This window comes from Adiantum capillus-veneris, chromosome 11 (assembly GCF_014529385.1).
Source record: "Adiantum capillus-veneris isolate H3 chromosome 11, ASM1452938v2, whole genome shotgun sequence".
Lineage (NCBI taxonomy): Eukaryota > Viridiplantae > Streptophyta > Polypodiopsida > Polypodiales > Pteridaceae > Adiantum > Adiantum capillus-veneris.
The window spans coordinates 104,001,433-104,016,583 of NC_140941.1; the positions used below are offsets into that span (position 1 = coordinate 104,001,433).

General features: G+C 44.2%; 1 protein-coding gene across 2 annotated transcripts in view; it reads right to left on the minus strand.

Annotated features, from left to right (window-relative positions):
* Positions 1 to 3,689: 3,689 nt before the first annotated feature.
* LOC147447764 (inorganic pyrophosphatase TTM1-like) overlaps positions 3,690 to 15,151 on the minus strand; it is a 42,769-nt gene continuing 31,307 nt past the window's right edge. For both annotated transcript variants that reach the window (XM_086523480.1, XM_086523481.1), the window contains exons 6-13: positions 6,252 to 6,425; positions 5,959 to 6,153; positions 5,761 to 5,883; positions 5,520 to 5,638; positions 5,245 to 5,286; positions 5,010 to 5,145; positions 4,645 to 4,929; positions 3,690 to 4,558 (exon numbers count right to left, since the gene is read on the minus strand). In XM_086523480.1, coding sequence (XP_086379606.1) covers positions 4,322 to 4,558; positions 4,645 to 4,929; positions 5,010 to 5,145; positions 5,245 to 5,286; positions 5,520 to 5,638; positions 5,761 to 5,883; positions 5,959 to 6,153; positions 6,252 to 6,425 — 1,311 coding nt within the window. In that variant the 3' untranslated portion in view covers positions 3,690 to 4,321. The remainder of the gene's footprint in view (positions 4,559 to 4,644; positions 4,930 to 5,009; positions 5,146 to 5,244; positions 5,287 to 5,519; positions 5,639 to 5,760; positions 5,884 to 5,958; positions 6,154 to 6,251; positions 6,426 to 15,151) is intronic.

The following is a 15,151-nucleotide window of genomic DNA, read 5'->3' on the forward strand; positions in this document are numbered from 1 at the left end:
AAGGTTCAGCCCATTAAGACTTCCAAAATGCTAAGGTTCCAAAATTCAAAGGTTGTGTCCAAAGGTCAACCCTAGGGAAAATTGGATGCTTTGTGTGTGCCCTAAAAGTCTTTGCACATCCCTACATGGGAGGGGGCGATCCCTAAAGGTAGGGGATGAGAGAGAAAGCCACACACACACACACAGGCTCCCTTTACACAAAGGGAATGAGGGACACATGTCAGCTCCCTAGGCTAGATGCCCACAAGGTGTGCCCAATTTCTATTGGATGACCCTTGAAGTGGACCAATGAGAATTAAGCTAAAGTAAATCTAGTTTAATTAATTTAAAAACATTTAATAAAAGAAACCAATGAGAATTAAGTCTCCTAGAAGATTATTGGGCAGTCTCCCAAGGGGTCCAATGAGCATTCAGGAGCCCCATGGCTTGCCTGATTCCTATTGGCCAGGAGGCAAAGGGGTCCAATGAGAGTTTAGTTTAATTATTTAATTACGTAAAGCTCTCACAAAAGGGGAAAGGGGGACACATGTCAAAAGGCTATCACTTATGCTGCTTAATTGTAATTGGCTTGACTTGGGGAGGGCCAATGAGGCTTCAGCAAGAGCAATTAGCAAGAGGGCTCGCCCAAGAGAGAGAGGGGGCTGATTTTTGCAAGGCATTATCACACACACACACTCACACAAGCTCATGTGTGAAGAAAGAGAAGACTATCTCTTCCCAAGCTTTAATGGAGAACTCATCACCTACTCCAAGCTTGTGAGATAGAAGCCTACATCAACACTCTCTTGGCATGTGGATGCAAATCCAACCAAGAGCCAAGCTTCAATGCATGCTCATCTCCTCTACCAAGCTAATTACTAAGCTAAGCTATGCTACATATGAGTGATTATGTGAGGAGATGTACATCTTTCTCGTAAGATACTCCTTCTTCCTCTCGATCTACTCTCATACCCTGCTAGCTCTCACCATCTTCGAAGGTGTGTGAGGTCTTGGGTCTGAGAACGGGGATAATTCAAGTTGTGTTTGTTAAGTGTTTTGCTTAGTGCATGAAGTTTCCATCTTCATTGCACTAGCTAGTCTTGAAGGAACACAAAGAATTGTATTGTACAATGTCTCTCTTGATGGGAGAAACCATAATACAAAGCCTTTTGGAGGGGGGATCAGCTCCATGAAAGTCCGGTCCTCAATTGTTGTCAATAGCTTAATTTCTCTCTCTTTTGAAAGTATTGTCGATGCTATCTAACTAGGTGTTATGCTATTTGTTGCTCTCTCCACCCAAGCACTCTTGTAATTCTCATTAGGAATCTATTCTAATGAAATGCCCACTATGTTCATGCTAATTTCCGCTACACATAAGTTATTAGGCCATTAAATGTTACAGTGTTGTTTCTTCTTCCACTATCGTCTGCAGTCTCAAACGTGTTGCACTTGACTTAGAGCGATCCATATCTTGTAGGGCTGGCTTTTGTGTATGCTTGCTCCAATGCCGAGGAAATAACTGCATTATGTGGCTATGGTGTTGTTTCTTCTTTCACTATCGTTTGCGGTCTACTATCTTTTGCAGTCTCAAACATGATGCACTTGACTTAGAGCGAGTAATAAGCATGCATAGATGCAAAAGTGGGGCTTCCTAAATTTTAGTCTAAAGTTTAGGGCAGGTGGTCGGAGTGAATATAGATGCCTAGGGCACCCTAGAATGTGGCCACACTATTAACCTTCCTCAATTTCATTTCCTAGATGACTAGGCTAGCTTCAGACCCGATAGAGCTGTGCCAACAAAAAAGAGAGTAGTTGTAGATGAAAATGGTGCATAGTGCTCTCTAGTTGTGGGGTGCTCTAGATGTAGTATACAGTTAAATGATGCAAGCCTCTATGGGCACTTGTGGACACTCGCATCGCCTTCGACGGTGGTGTTGTCACACGTACACATACACACATGAGACACACATGTTAGGCCATGGTTAATTATCTCTTCAAAGGTAAAAATGAAATGCTTGATTCTATTATTTTTTGGAAATGTGGTTGGGTTGCTTGATGCTCTCACTAGATATTTTTGGTCTGCCAACTAGGGGGGGGGGGGGGGAGGGGGGGGGGGGGGGGACCTTAGTGTATGCCAAGTCAGCTCATCTTACTACCCAAGAGTGCAAGGCAAGTGCTCCAGAATGTGACACACACAATCGACTCTCAGACAAGGCAAGTGTATGGCAAGACTCTTTCGAGACTCTCCAAACTGTCTATCCACATCATGCTGTATATATCCACAAGTTGAGGCCACCACACATCTGCTGCTACTAGAAATATGTAGCCCAAGCAACTCATGGGCAACTGTAATATCTAATGCTAGTGGCCTAGGGAAGCCCCTCATGAGTCTGGCCACTAGCCGCCTGGCTGGCGACTGGACAACCACTAACCCTAGGCCACATCGCTCATTGGCCAACCAAAAAATTGTTGTTTGGTAGCTCTGAATGCTCTAAAAAGGGTGGCCTTAGAGTGGCCACACTTTGTATGATAAATGCTAGCTCTCTCGCCATGGTGGTCCGAGCCCCACCGTGGCCAACCAACCTATCCACATTGGGCGCCCATTTGTGGACCGTGCACGAGTGGTAGGACGCCCGACCAAGTATGGTCCAACTCGAAGAGAATGTCCTCTAGAGCACATCCACCAAGGTGGCCATGCAAGTTAAGCCTTGTGTAGCCCTACTACAAGGGGAGGAACTGGCGGCGGTGAAGTTGAGGTGGACGGAGGCTCCTCGAAGGAATCCTGGTGCAAAGGGTGAAAATGGTTCCCTGTCGACGACGGCCACACACCTGCTGCCATCACCTAGATTAATTTGTTTGTAGATATCAAAGTAAGGAAATGTACTTACTTTTTAAGATGACTATATCTCAAGCATTAACACACGTGCATTCATTACTTGTCCTTTATGCAACTATGCAAGCCTTCTGCAACCATGCCTACTTTCAGATAGTTGCACGAATTGTGTTTTACTCATTATGTATGCTTTGGGTGACCACATTCTAACAAGTGAGATTTTGTCTGATGCGAGGATTATGGAAACAACCAGGTAGGCATATGTTTGTAGGGTCAGCCTGACAAACAGTTCTAGTTGAGCTTTACTCATTCTAACTTTTCCACTTCCTACTTGATGCATACTCCTTAGTGTGAAGATTCAGGAACTCCATTTATACACATTAAATGTGTGATTTAGAAAAGAATGAAGGGCGACTACAAAGGCCAAAGAAGATGCCACAGATTTATTTTGCAAAAAGTGTTAAAATTGTGACATCAAGGATATGAATAGAGTGGATAACAGATGCACTACGGCAAGAACAAGATCCTGCTCTGTACATCTAGTCAGGGGATAAGTCGCACTAGACTTCAGATAGTTTGCAATTTGAAGATCTCTTTCCTTTTTTTAGCTTCAATCTAGATCTATGTGTACGGCATTTTAAGGCTCGTTAGTTAGTCCCATTAATTTAGCTGAGCATGATCATGATATCAGATCATCATTTAGCAATATCCAAACATTCTATCAAATGGATTATGGTTGACAGCTTTAATATGTAAAATGCAAAGATGTACCACAGGCAAATGCCATGCTAGCAAAGAAAATGCCACCACAGTCGAGCATCACCAGCAAGTGGATTTTGGAAACCTTCGTGAATCAAGAGCTAGAAGAATGCATGAAGTCAAACAAAAGAGCATGTCACTGCCAATTGGGTTTTGGCAGCCAGAAGCAGTTTCACAATGTTGGTTTAGGGTTTAGGGTTGTTGTTGGGTATGCTATATACTCCTGAAGACATGTAAGATTCAGAGGACAAGTTGTGGAGCCAAGCAACCCTCTTGGAGAGTAACATATAGACAGTTACCTGGTAAGTATCAGTTAAGTTTGGCTCTGCTTGTAGCCAAGCCAAAACCATTATGTACCATCCACTCTCTACTTCTTGTTATTGGTGCTTTTTCTGTTTTTGATTGACGAGTCAAAGGAGCACGACACCATGCACTACTAATTTACAAACACAATGTGACCGTTTACAAGACAATGTCCCAAGCAACTTTGTAATATGTACACAAGCCAGTAGGCGTACACTTTGGAGGCTTTGGCCTAAAGGAGTTTCCCTTCTTGTCAATGGCTCCAGCCTGAGCCCAGAACCTCTGAAGACCTCCTAAGTGCTTTTCTTTCCTTCTTGCGGATTCTTATGTGATCATTTACATAGTAATGTCTTATTTTATTGGGCTTTGCTGTAATAATACTTTGGAGGCTTTGGCTTGAGAGACCTTCGCTTACTGTGAAAGGCTTTGGCTTGGGAGAGGATAACTTCACTTATTGTAAAAGGCTCTGGCACCCATCGCACCTAGCATAAAACCCAGGCTCAAGATTCCAAGCCCTAGAGTGGCTTTGGAATACATTGTTTTCCTCCCCAAGACACAATCCAACAGTCCTTCCGTGTCGGCCTTGCTCTGCCGTTCTCTCTCATTCAGCGAGTCACGAAGACAGCCACTAATCATGTCCAGTTGTTGAGTAAGATGTCGCTGCCCTCTACCAAGATCAATTACCTGCAACAAACAACCCAAGCTTAGAAATAATCAAAGCACTCTTAAGGACCATAGGGATTGGCAAAGAATTTACTGATAAAGTTTACCTCCTCTAAAAGCATTGGATCTGCTGCATTCAATACTCCCACAGCTGAGGCTGGACCATTGGCATAACCATTTCCATGAGCCACCGAACCACCTTGCAACGCTATATTTTTATGAGAGAGGCTTCGACCCATGGTACTGACTTGTAAAGACATGTTTTGATGTGACGGTGTACGAGACATGGTGGATACAGTAGCTAGTTTAGTCTCAAGATCCCCAAGCCTTGACAAGATGTCTTCCAGCCTCTCATTCAATTTTGAAAGCTTCTCGAGCAGTTGTGAGAACCCCTTATCCAACAAGAGAGGGGTCAACAAAAGACTTTCTATCAATCCTGTAAAAAATGCATGCTTCTATGCATAAAAACTACCTCTTCTCCCGGATATGTGGCTGGGGAGTTAAGTGGCTTGTCCTCAAAGCAGGTCCCATTCCCCTTTAACAAGGATAGCTCTGGCTTTACAAACTTACGCTGCTGATGTTGCGAGCTCCCATGTGATATGGGTAAACTGCACTGAATAGCTTAAATTAGCTTGATATGTTTTGTTATTACTTGATTCAAGTTGTACTATCTTCTAAAACCTTTGTCAGTGGCAGCCACAATGCACCTGGAAGAAAAACCTTTGGTTTGATCACGCGTCCAGCTCAAACTGAGAGCAAATTTGAGCAAATGTGGTGATTAAAACTTGCAAAATAACTAGATTTACAAATAATCATCATCACGAACTATTAGTAAGGTAAATGTTCTATGTTGGGCTACATTTGAGAAACACAGTGCAACGTGCAGTAAAATTTGATAGCGTATACAATCCAAAAGTTCAGTTTAACAATGCAACATATGAGTTCTAAAATTATGAAAAATGTACTGTGTTTTTTTCAATACCTTTTGCTATATGGATTCTTGCTTCCATTCTTTCTGCTGGTTGCTAGGTCATTAGGAACACGGGGGCTCAAGGCATCTTCATGAAGGCTCAGCTTTGACTTCAAATCCTCTGAAGGTGCCTAGAAAGAGGTGACCAAACACTTTCAGTTGGAGCTTAATTGATGATGTCTGCATGAACGCTTAACGCAGAGATTGCATCTCCAAAATTCTATGAGTCTAGCTTCAGCCACACAGATTATACCATGAGACCAGAGATCAGCTTCTCTAGCTGGATTTGTTCAATGTATGAGTGAGGTATGTAGGAGCCGTCAAGGCCCATAGTCTTTGCAGCCTCTGCAACCACAGCCCTGTCTTTTCCCTGCACCTGAATAGGATTTCAACAAAATCAAACCACAAACACTCGGCTATCAAAACCAACTGTTCTGATTCAGAATTGTACCTGCACATACTTTCTCTCAAGCTGTTCTAATTTGTCGATTTTAATACACAACTTCTCATCATAGAACACCTGACTCATTCTTTTCAATATAGTTACTATTGTATATCCAAGAGCCATTAAACCCCCAAGCAGACGGACACTCACTTCAAAGGTGATTCTTGGTGATATGATAAACGGGTCATCCATGACAACTTCCTGAGCAAAAGGTGACAAATAGCCAGCTTCATCAGTAAACACCGCAACAATGAGCCAGACCAAAAAATAACAAAAAAGAGAGCACCGATGTCTATTACCTCAAACATAAGGCTATATTTCCCATCACGATTCCGCATTCGCAAGTAGGACTGGCAGGTCTCCGGGTCTTCACCAGGAGGCAAAAGATAAATATCATAAGTCTCTTCACACACTTCTACATGGTTCGAACTGAGCACCTGCCTTATTTGCTCTTCTGTGACAATTCGGGGAGACTAAAACCACCAGGGGGAAAGAAACCCAAAACCAATACAAGACAAAAACAAAAAACAGAAATAAGTTAGAAGACCTTCAAAATTCAATTTAAAGAGTTGGGGGGGGGGGGGAGAAATGAAATGAATGGAATGTTATATTAAATGTCTTCAAATGACAAATGTGATGTAAAGAATGACAAATGAGAAAGTATACCGGACAATGACAAATGTGATGTAACTGTCTCTGGCTCTTAACGACATAACTGGCATATCCTGGCTTCTGCTGGTACTCTCCTAAATCTGCCAGTCTCAATCTCTAGCTGATGCGATGATGTGCGCAGCTGACCAATAGCACATTGTATCCCATAGGATAAATGAGTGTCCAAATAGGCCAGTCTGATCACATATCCATCCTCTGTTAGTTGGTCTATAAAAAGCCATCCTCATGCCCAACTCTTGTACCATGTGCTTCAGGTATAGAGAGAGAGAGAGAGAGAGAGAGAGAGAGAGAGAGAGAGAGAGAGAGAGAGAGAGAGAGTTTGTTGTGACAAATATGAGTCTCCTGCGCATGTCTGGCATTGACGACCTCCTCCCTGCTCCTGGCCATGAGCTTCCATGCTTTCGCCTCATCTGCGCACTCCTTTGCTGCAGGTCTTCTGCCAAGAGGAGATATGTGCTTTCTACTCTATGCACCCGCAAGCCTTGTTGGCTTGTGAGCGCCCTGTTGGGGTCAGCCCAACTTGGGCAGCCACATCCCGTGTGAACAAGATGTAAGATCCTTTATAAGCCCTAAAAAACCTAATAATTAACTCTCATTATTTTGGCTATCTCTCGGCTTATCTTCTTATCCTCTGTCTCTCTCTCACCATCCACCCATGGAGTGCTTGAGGTATCACCTGCCATAGCTTTGTGCTCGACAGGTGGTATCAGAGCTCGAGGCTACTTTCCTGGAGCACAAGGAGCTTAGAGCTCGAGAGGATAGGGAGACATTGGAGTTGTGGAGTCGCCGTGTATCAAATCTCTTCAACAGTCTACTTAAGCGGCAACTGTTCAAAGGCTCGCTGATTCTTGACAAATCTGTGTGCCTATTGTGAGGTTTGTATTGACAAATTGAAGCTGTTGCATGTGTCATCGTGAGCAGCACCAACAGGTCACGTCAAGAACTGGCAAACCGGCAATTACCAGCGCTGGTCCTCGTCATCCTCATAAGCACCTGAAATTTGTGCACATTTTCCCAGTTGCTCTACAAGCTCGTCACCGACACCTAACCGCCTACCGACTCCGAGCCACCCCCTTGGTGCTATCCTCGACTCCTGCACTGTCCACCACGCCATCACCTCCATAACCTGCGCTTCCTGTTCTGTTCTGCTCAACCCGCCAGGCAAACCGCTTCACCATCAAACCTGCAACCGGCAGATTTCAGGCAAACTGCTTCGCCACGAAACCTGCGACCGGTAGATTTCTATCAAGCTTCAAAAATCTCACTCTTACTAAGAGCCCTTTCCCACGGCCACCTCCTCTTTCAACATCGATCTGATAAAGCCTCAACATCAATCAATGAGCCATGACCCCAATCCGTCACATTTCTTTCTTATCAACTTCTTTGTGAGGATATGTTATGTCAATGCTACAACTATTGTTGCTATCCAGCCCTGCAATGCTGCAACATTTCAAGACGTCCTCTACAAGTGTCGCATGGCCTTCTCTTCTTTTTTTTTGGAGCTTCTTCACATGAGTTCTCCACCTTGTCTCACCATGTTTATCTGTTTATCAACAATTTGTATGGGATTAGACACTGCCCCAGCTAAGAAAGTAAGAGACCGGTGGTAAGGCCTTCCCAATGCGAAGCCCGACTTTGCTTAATGTGATCACTTCTCATGAGGTTATTGGGTAAACCTAAACGAGGTTAGCTAGAGTAAACCAAAACTCTAGGGTTTGGGAGTAGACCGAAAACCCCGTGTGATTGGTAGCTCATTAAAAGCACCGGAGTAATGGGTACACCTAAAACCCTTGCATGATTGGGAGTAAACCTAAACGCTATGTGTCATGAGAGTGATTATTCCAGTTTTAGGGGGCGCATGATGACTTTGCCAAGTTTGGCTGAAGGGGCAATTATTGGGTCAGCCCAGCCACATACCGTGTGAACAAGATGTAAGAGCCTTTATAAGGTCTAAAAAACCTAATGATTAACTCTCTCACTATTTTGGCCATCTGATGGCTTATCTTCTAATGCTCTATCTCTCTCTCTCTCCATCCACCCATGGCGTGCTTGAGCTATCACCCGCCATAGCTTCGTGCTCAACACACCCCCCCAAAAAAAAAAAAAAAACATTTCCCTGCCTTTCTCTCTACCCACGGCATTTTTTTAATTTCTTGTTTTGTTTTCTTTCCTAATGCAGGTTGGCTTCTTGAATTTCTTGTTTTTCTGCTTACTTGTTTGTTTTGCTTGCTTGCGCCTTTTTCTATTTGTCTCTGTTGCTTGTCTTCTTCTCCGTGTTTGTATGTTGTTGCATGGGGTTGAGTGGTTGGATGTTAGTGGTGTGCGTGTGTGTATGCTTGTTTTTGCATGTTTTTTTGTAAAATTCTTTGTATTTGGACTGTTGGGTTAAGATTATGAGGTAGGTTTGATTGGGGGTTTTTTTAGAAAATGGGTGAGGACGTGATGCAGGGATTAGGGTATGTTGCGGGTCTAGGAAGGGCTTGTGGTAGTGGCGTTCGAGTCTGAGCGGTGCTCTCGCTCACCACCTCCGAGCTTGCACGCACACCTCTAGGGGCAATGCATTGCAAGGCAGTACTCTCTCCGCTTGCGCTTTCGAAGGCGCTTATTATTCCCTTCTTGCTTACCAAAGCCTCTGCTAAGCTCCGGTCTTCACAAGCTTGGCGGAGCAGTGATCGTCTCTACAGATCGAAATCCTGGTTAAGCTTTGCGCATCAGGTGGAGTTCGACCAGCGTCTACATCACTCTCTGCTGCACGCACTCCGCCTTAATAATCGCTACTTTAACCAAGTTAATAATCGTCGTTTGCATTTTAAAATAATCGTTGGTTTGCTCCTAAGTCTGGTGCTCGTGCCAAAATAATCGTTTTTTTTTTTTTCCCTTTCTTCTTGAGGCTTCCCTCTCACTATTTACCTTCTCCATACCAAAGCCTTTGATTGGAATTGATAAGATATTAAAGGCCTTGCTTTTGGTTTAAGAGCTTTAAAGCCTTGTTCCTCCTAGGGTCTTGAGGTTAACCAAGTCACTTGATAATGGAACCCGATATTGTCGAATTTTCAAAGATGCTAGCAGCGGGTAAAATACCCTAAATGGAGCTAGGCGTGCCGATGGATGAAGGCGACGGCTTGGCCTTGAGACCGCTGGATGATGCGACAATGACGAGCCCCAATTCGCCAAAAGCTTCACCGACGAAAAAGAACAAAACTGTCTCGATCAGAAAAGTTTCCTTGGAGGAAACAAGGGAGAAAATGGCCTCGGCTCAAGGGTTCAAATTCGAGGTAAAAACCCTCAAAGACGAGGTCCCTCAGGGTCCCATCTGTACAAACGTGAATAAAGTGTCAAATGCATCTGCAGCTCGCAGGCCAGGCATCTCGTTTGCTAGCATACTCAAGGAGCCTAACTATAAGGATTCTGAAAAAGGCTCATCAGAAGGGATGTCGGGTGAAGGGGATATCAGAAAACTGCAGAATACAAGAGCTAGACTTCAGCAAGAGCTCATGGAAGTCAACAAAATGATTCAGGACGGCCAACAACAACAAAAGAACGTGCTCCTAAACAGATTACAGTGGGCTGGTCGAAGACGGGTTGGCAGATCGAACCTATTCTGCTTTAAGAAAGCCTTTGCCAAAGCAGGTGGAGGTTGCCAAGGCTATTACTGTAGCGATTCCACCAACACTTATAAAAAACAGTTAGCCAGGCAAGCCCAGCTAATGCTGGTATTTGGGTTCAGTGGAAGAATCCCCGAACAGGTTTGAGATGATTCAATGGCTTCAGGGCCCTCAAATTTTTGGTCATGGGGGAGCAGTTGAAAGTACATTTTACCTAGCTAAAGGGTTTTGTTCAGTGAGATTCAAAGAGGCCTCCGATGAGGGTCCCTAGTATTTAATAGGACTACGGTCTGTGTGATGCCTTGGGAGCCGGTGTTCGACTCAGTTGAATCTCTATAAGGGTTTCATCCGGTCTGGATTGAGTTTGTGGGACTGCCTAGCTGGCTGTGGGATAATCTCAGGATGCTCGCTAGTCAACTGGGCACTCCCTTATTTATACCTAGCAAGAGAGGGTTTAGCAGAACCTCAAACAAGGTTTGTATAGGCTGGGATGTGTCTAAAACACCACCTAAGAGCATGGTAATCAATGTCGAAGCTGGGCTTGTTACTATTCCGCTCAACTTTGGAACATACTTTGGAGCATGTTTTGAATGCAACAACTTTGGACACTTCGCCAAGGATTGCTTCTTGAAGTCTAATGGTACTGCAGCTCCAACAACACAGGCCACCAGTGAAATGGAAACCCAGATGGAAGGGTTGGAGAAGCAAGGAGGTAGTACCGAAGGAGCGAATGCAGGGAAGGATGAAAAAGGTATGATGGATGTAAAAATGCAGGAAAAGACTGTGGAGGAATAGATTCCCAAACAACGAATTTCCGAAGGTGCATGCAATAAAGTGTACTGGGAGCTGGAAGCCAATCAGAGCTCCTATTCAACAATAGAATTGTGGGCTCTTTTGAGGTCAAAGGTCTATTAAGCAGGGATGCCCTCTGGTCCCCCCTGCTGTTCACCATAGGATCACATCCTTTAATCACTAAGCTCGAAGCTAGTGCGGAATGAGGGGAGTTGCACGGCTTTGATTTGCCAGGAAATAGCCAACTCGTAGCGAAACTTTTTGCTAATGATTCTCTCCTCTTTTTTATGGCGTGCCCCCAGGTCATCAGGAAAGCTCTGGAGATTGTACAAATATTCTCCGTAGCTTCGGGGTCCCAGTGTAATATAGAGAAGTCAAGGCTGATCTCCCTATCGAAAAATGACTTATTTGCCCTTCTGACTGGTCGGGGGAGATTGTCACAAAAGGGAATATCTTCAGACATCTAGGAGTCACCCTTGGGGGTGGAGTAACTCACAAGCAAAGATTTGAGTAGGTGCTTGAAAAAATCAAAACAAAAATGAGTAGGTGGGAGTATGCTCTTCTTCCATTCCCAAGTTGGATAAAAGTGATAAATGCCTTTATGCTTCCTGATTATTGCCTTCACTAGCCCGCTTCTCAAGATGGCTAAGTGTCACTGGAAAGAGTTCTTAAAATCAGTGAAAAAGTTTTTTTATGGAAAAACAACACGAAATTCTCCAGGCCATGGCAATGGGCCTGTTGGGAATCAGTTGCTCGGCCAGGGAATCAAGGAGGCCTCGGAATTCTAAACCCTATGGCCCATGCAGAAGCTTGCTGCCCCAAATTTGTTGTTTCCTTGGGCTAAACAGGATCAAGTTTGGGCTGTCATGATCAAAGATATGATAGAAGCAGCTCAACTTGGCTCAAAAGGTGGAAAGTGGAGAGGGGTGGAGGTTCATGACAAGTTGTTAGCCCCGACGTGGACTACCCTAAGACTAGGAGGCAGATCAGGAAGATTAATAAGAAAATGCAACAGAGCAACAGGAGTCTTAAAGTGGAGGGAAAAAACCAAGTATTTCAAGAACTCCATTTTGCATTGGTCCCCTTGGCTTTCCAAAGTTGTAGATCCGCCACAAATTCCCTATTGGATAGAGACAGCCAAGAAGCTGAATAATAAGGGTCTGAATCGATTGGGGCACTTCTAGGACAGTGACAACAAGAGTTGGAAAACCATTGATCTTCTGGTTACCCAGTTCCAATTGAATAGCTTGGAGGTCTTGCTGGTCCACAAAGTGAGGAAAGAGCTTGACAATATAGTGATGCCTATCTGTGATTCGGGGTTTGACTGGAACGCTTGGAAATTGCCCGGAAGCAGTCTCTTAGGGAAACCCCATCCTAAAGACATTTACCATACAATGATGCAAAAGAAGAATTGGTCTAGCCCCCTTAACAAGATATGGGAAAAACTATGGCCGGAGGGAAGGTGGGAGCAAGTAATGGAGAACATCTGGAAGCCAAAGGTTCCACAGCACGTGAAGGTATTTTTATGGAAGGTAATTTGGGGTGCTCTACCGACGGGGGTGAAGATTCAGGAAAGAGGGATTGGGTCAAATCGATGCTTGGGGTGCAGGTTGGCTAATGAAGATCTGGCCCACCTCTTCATGGATTGCCCATCAGGGAAATTATGCAAGTGGGTCCAAAGAACATGGAAAATTGGTTTTTACAAGACTGATCTATTCCTTGGAGGGAAGAATTCAGGTGGTCCTGCCATCCTCATCAACACTCAAATCGTCAGGTACTTCTTCTTGCATAATATATGGCAGACAAGGAACCGCCGTGTGTTTGAAGGAGGTCTTGAGGTAACAAGCTTCGCAGAAATTATACAAGAAAGCAAAGTGCTAATCTGGACGCTCGGGTGCAAGCAACACTCGGAGGATTGGTCTAGGACTACTTATGCCTTATTGTCAGTAGAGGGTATGTCTAGGATGGGGGAAAATCTTGGCTATCGGTAATTTAAAGATCTCAGAAAAACATGATAATGGACCTTATATCTCAAGGATAAGGGGACGAGCTGGTTGGGATGGCTGCCCTGATAGCTGATGTAATTATGGTCCCTGGATGATGTCATGGCTCAACACGAGCATGGCAAGACCTTGTAATTTTTTGAGTTGTTTAATATAACTCACTCAGAATTGAGTTTTTCAACAAAAAAAAAAACGATTATGAGGTAGGTGGGGGGAGATGGAGGTTTTGGTGGGAGGGGTCTCCAGTCTCTTCTTCAATTTTGTCCTTTCCAAGCGGATGCTTCTGCAAGTTGATGGTTGAAGAGCATCATAGCCCTATTGATTGCTGCCAAGGATGGATTGAGGTTCTCTCTCCCCCAGAGTTTTGATGCCGCGAGGACGTGCGGTGGTGATGTCGATTCTGCTATTATGCGCCTTTTGGCCTTGGAGATCCGGAGTCTACTCTTGGAGATTCTTAGCTCCACCTCTTCATCGCAAGTCTAGGTGGCCGGTTTCTGCTTCAGCTTTGTGCTGTAGTCATCCTTCCTTTTGGTCTCTAGCCTTTGATGTATCACCTATCTTTTGTAACTTTGTATCACTAGTGGGTTTTCTTATTCCGTTTGTTGTAATTGTTATTATCTCAGGGAGTTTTTCACTACCAGTTATGGTTATCCTGTGATGCCTATGGGCTTATGTTATGTAGTGCCTAGAGAGAGAGAGAGAGAGAGAGAGAGAGAGAGAGAGAGAGAGAGAGAGAGAGAGAGAGAGAAATGAAATGTTATATTAACATCTTCAAAAGGCCAAAATGACCTATGAGACCAATTTGTTACAAAATAGTGAATCTAATACCATGTCTCGGTACAAAGAACTAGAACAAAGATACTACTACTAGAATCCATCCTCACATGCACTCTGGATGTCGAGAGAGTATGGCCCGAATCCTCTACTACAGTCTCCGTCGACGCTATGTAGCCCCTCTCCTCAATCGTGGCCGTCTAGATCGCCGTAGCTTCAGTGCTCGGTCGATGAGAATGTCGGTAGTGGTCGAATGAGTGTGGGCCGAGCTCTGCAGTGATGGCTGCTCCTCTGGCTGTCCCATATCTAGTGAAAAGAAATCTGTAATCTGTCTCTGGGACTCTCTCTCCCTATCTCTCCCCAATAAAGTGTCTATATTTGTGTAACTCAAGGAGATATAGCCCAAGACATCTCTGATCCTCATAACTCATGACCCCAGAGAAAGGACCGAAACCCTCTCTGAATAAGCAGTGGAAACGGCCCCATATCTCTTAGTACACTGTGCAATGACATATGTAATGTAGCTCTATCTCTAGCTCTAGCTGGCATAAGCGGCATATCCTGTTGTCTGTTGGTATCCCTCTGAATCTACCAATCTCAGAGAGAGAGAGAGAGTCAGAGAGACAGAGAGATTTATTAGCAATGTCTTCTAGGAATAATGTACTTGCATGTGTCCATTGAAAAAAAGACATACTACAATATTAAATAGACTGACATGGGGGTGTGTATATGTATGAGGGAGAAGGGGGATAGAGCTCTAACTCTAATGGATGTGCACAAGGGAGTACCATCATGACCTGCAAAAGACTAGCTAGCTCCATCCGATACCAAACTAGGGCTGTGGAATGGCATGAATGGTTGAATAGGGAGAAGACTCCTCGCAGCATAGAGAGAGAGAGACACACAGAGAGAGAGAGAGAGAGAGAGATGAAATGAAATGAAATGTTATATTAACGTCTTCAATCTTCAAAAGGCCAAAATGACCTATGAGACCAAACTGCTACAAAATTGTGAATCTAATACCATGTCTGAGAGAGAAAGAGAGAGAGTTGCTTTCTCTCTATTTTGAGGTTTAAGCAACTATTTTCTAGGTCTTACTTTTTTAGGGTTACTAGCTACATTTCTATCTTGTTAAGATTTCATCTTGTTGGCTTCCCCTTTACACACCAACAATGGTTCACCCGTTAATGGGCAGGCACTCTCAGCTTCCTGTTCTGATTGCCACGCGCTGCCAACAATTTTTGACCGTGTGGGATCCACCTCAGCTTGCACACCTGCTGCCCAAACTTGGGCAACTAGAGCCTTATTAGGAGAAGATAGATCCAGAAACAAGGGGAATCTCATGATTCTCAC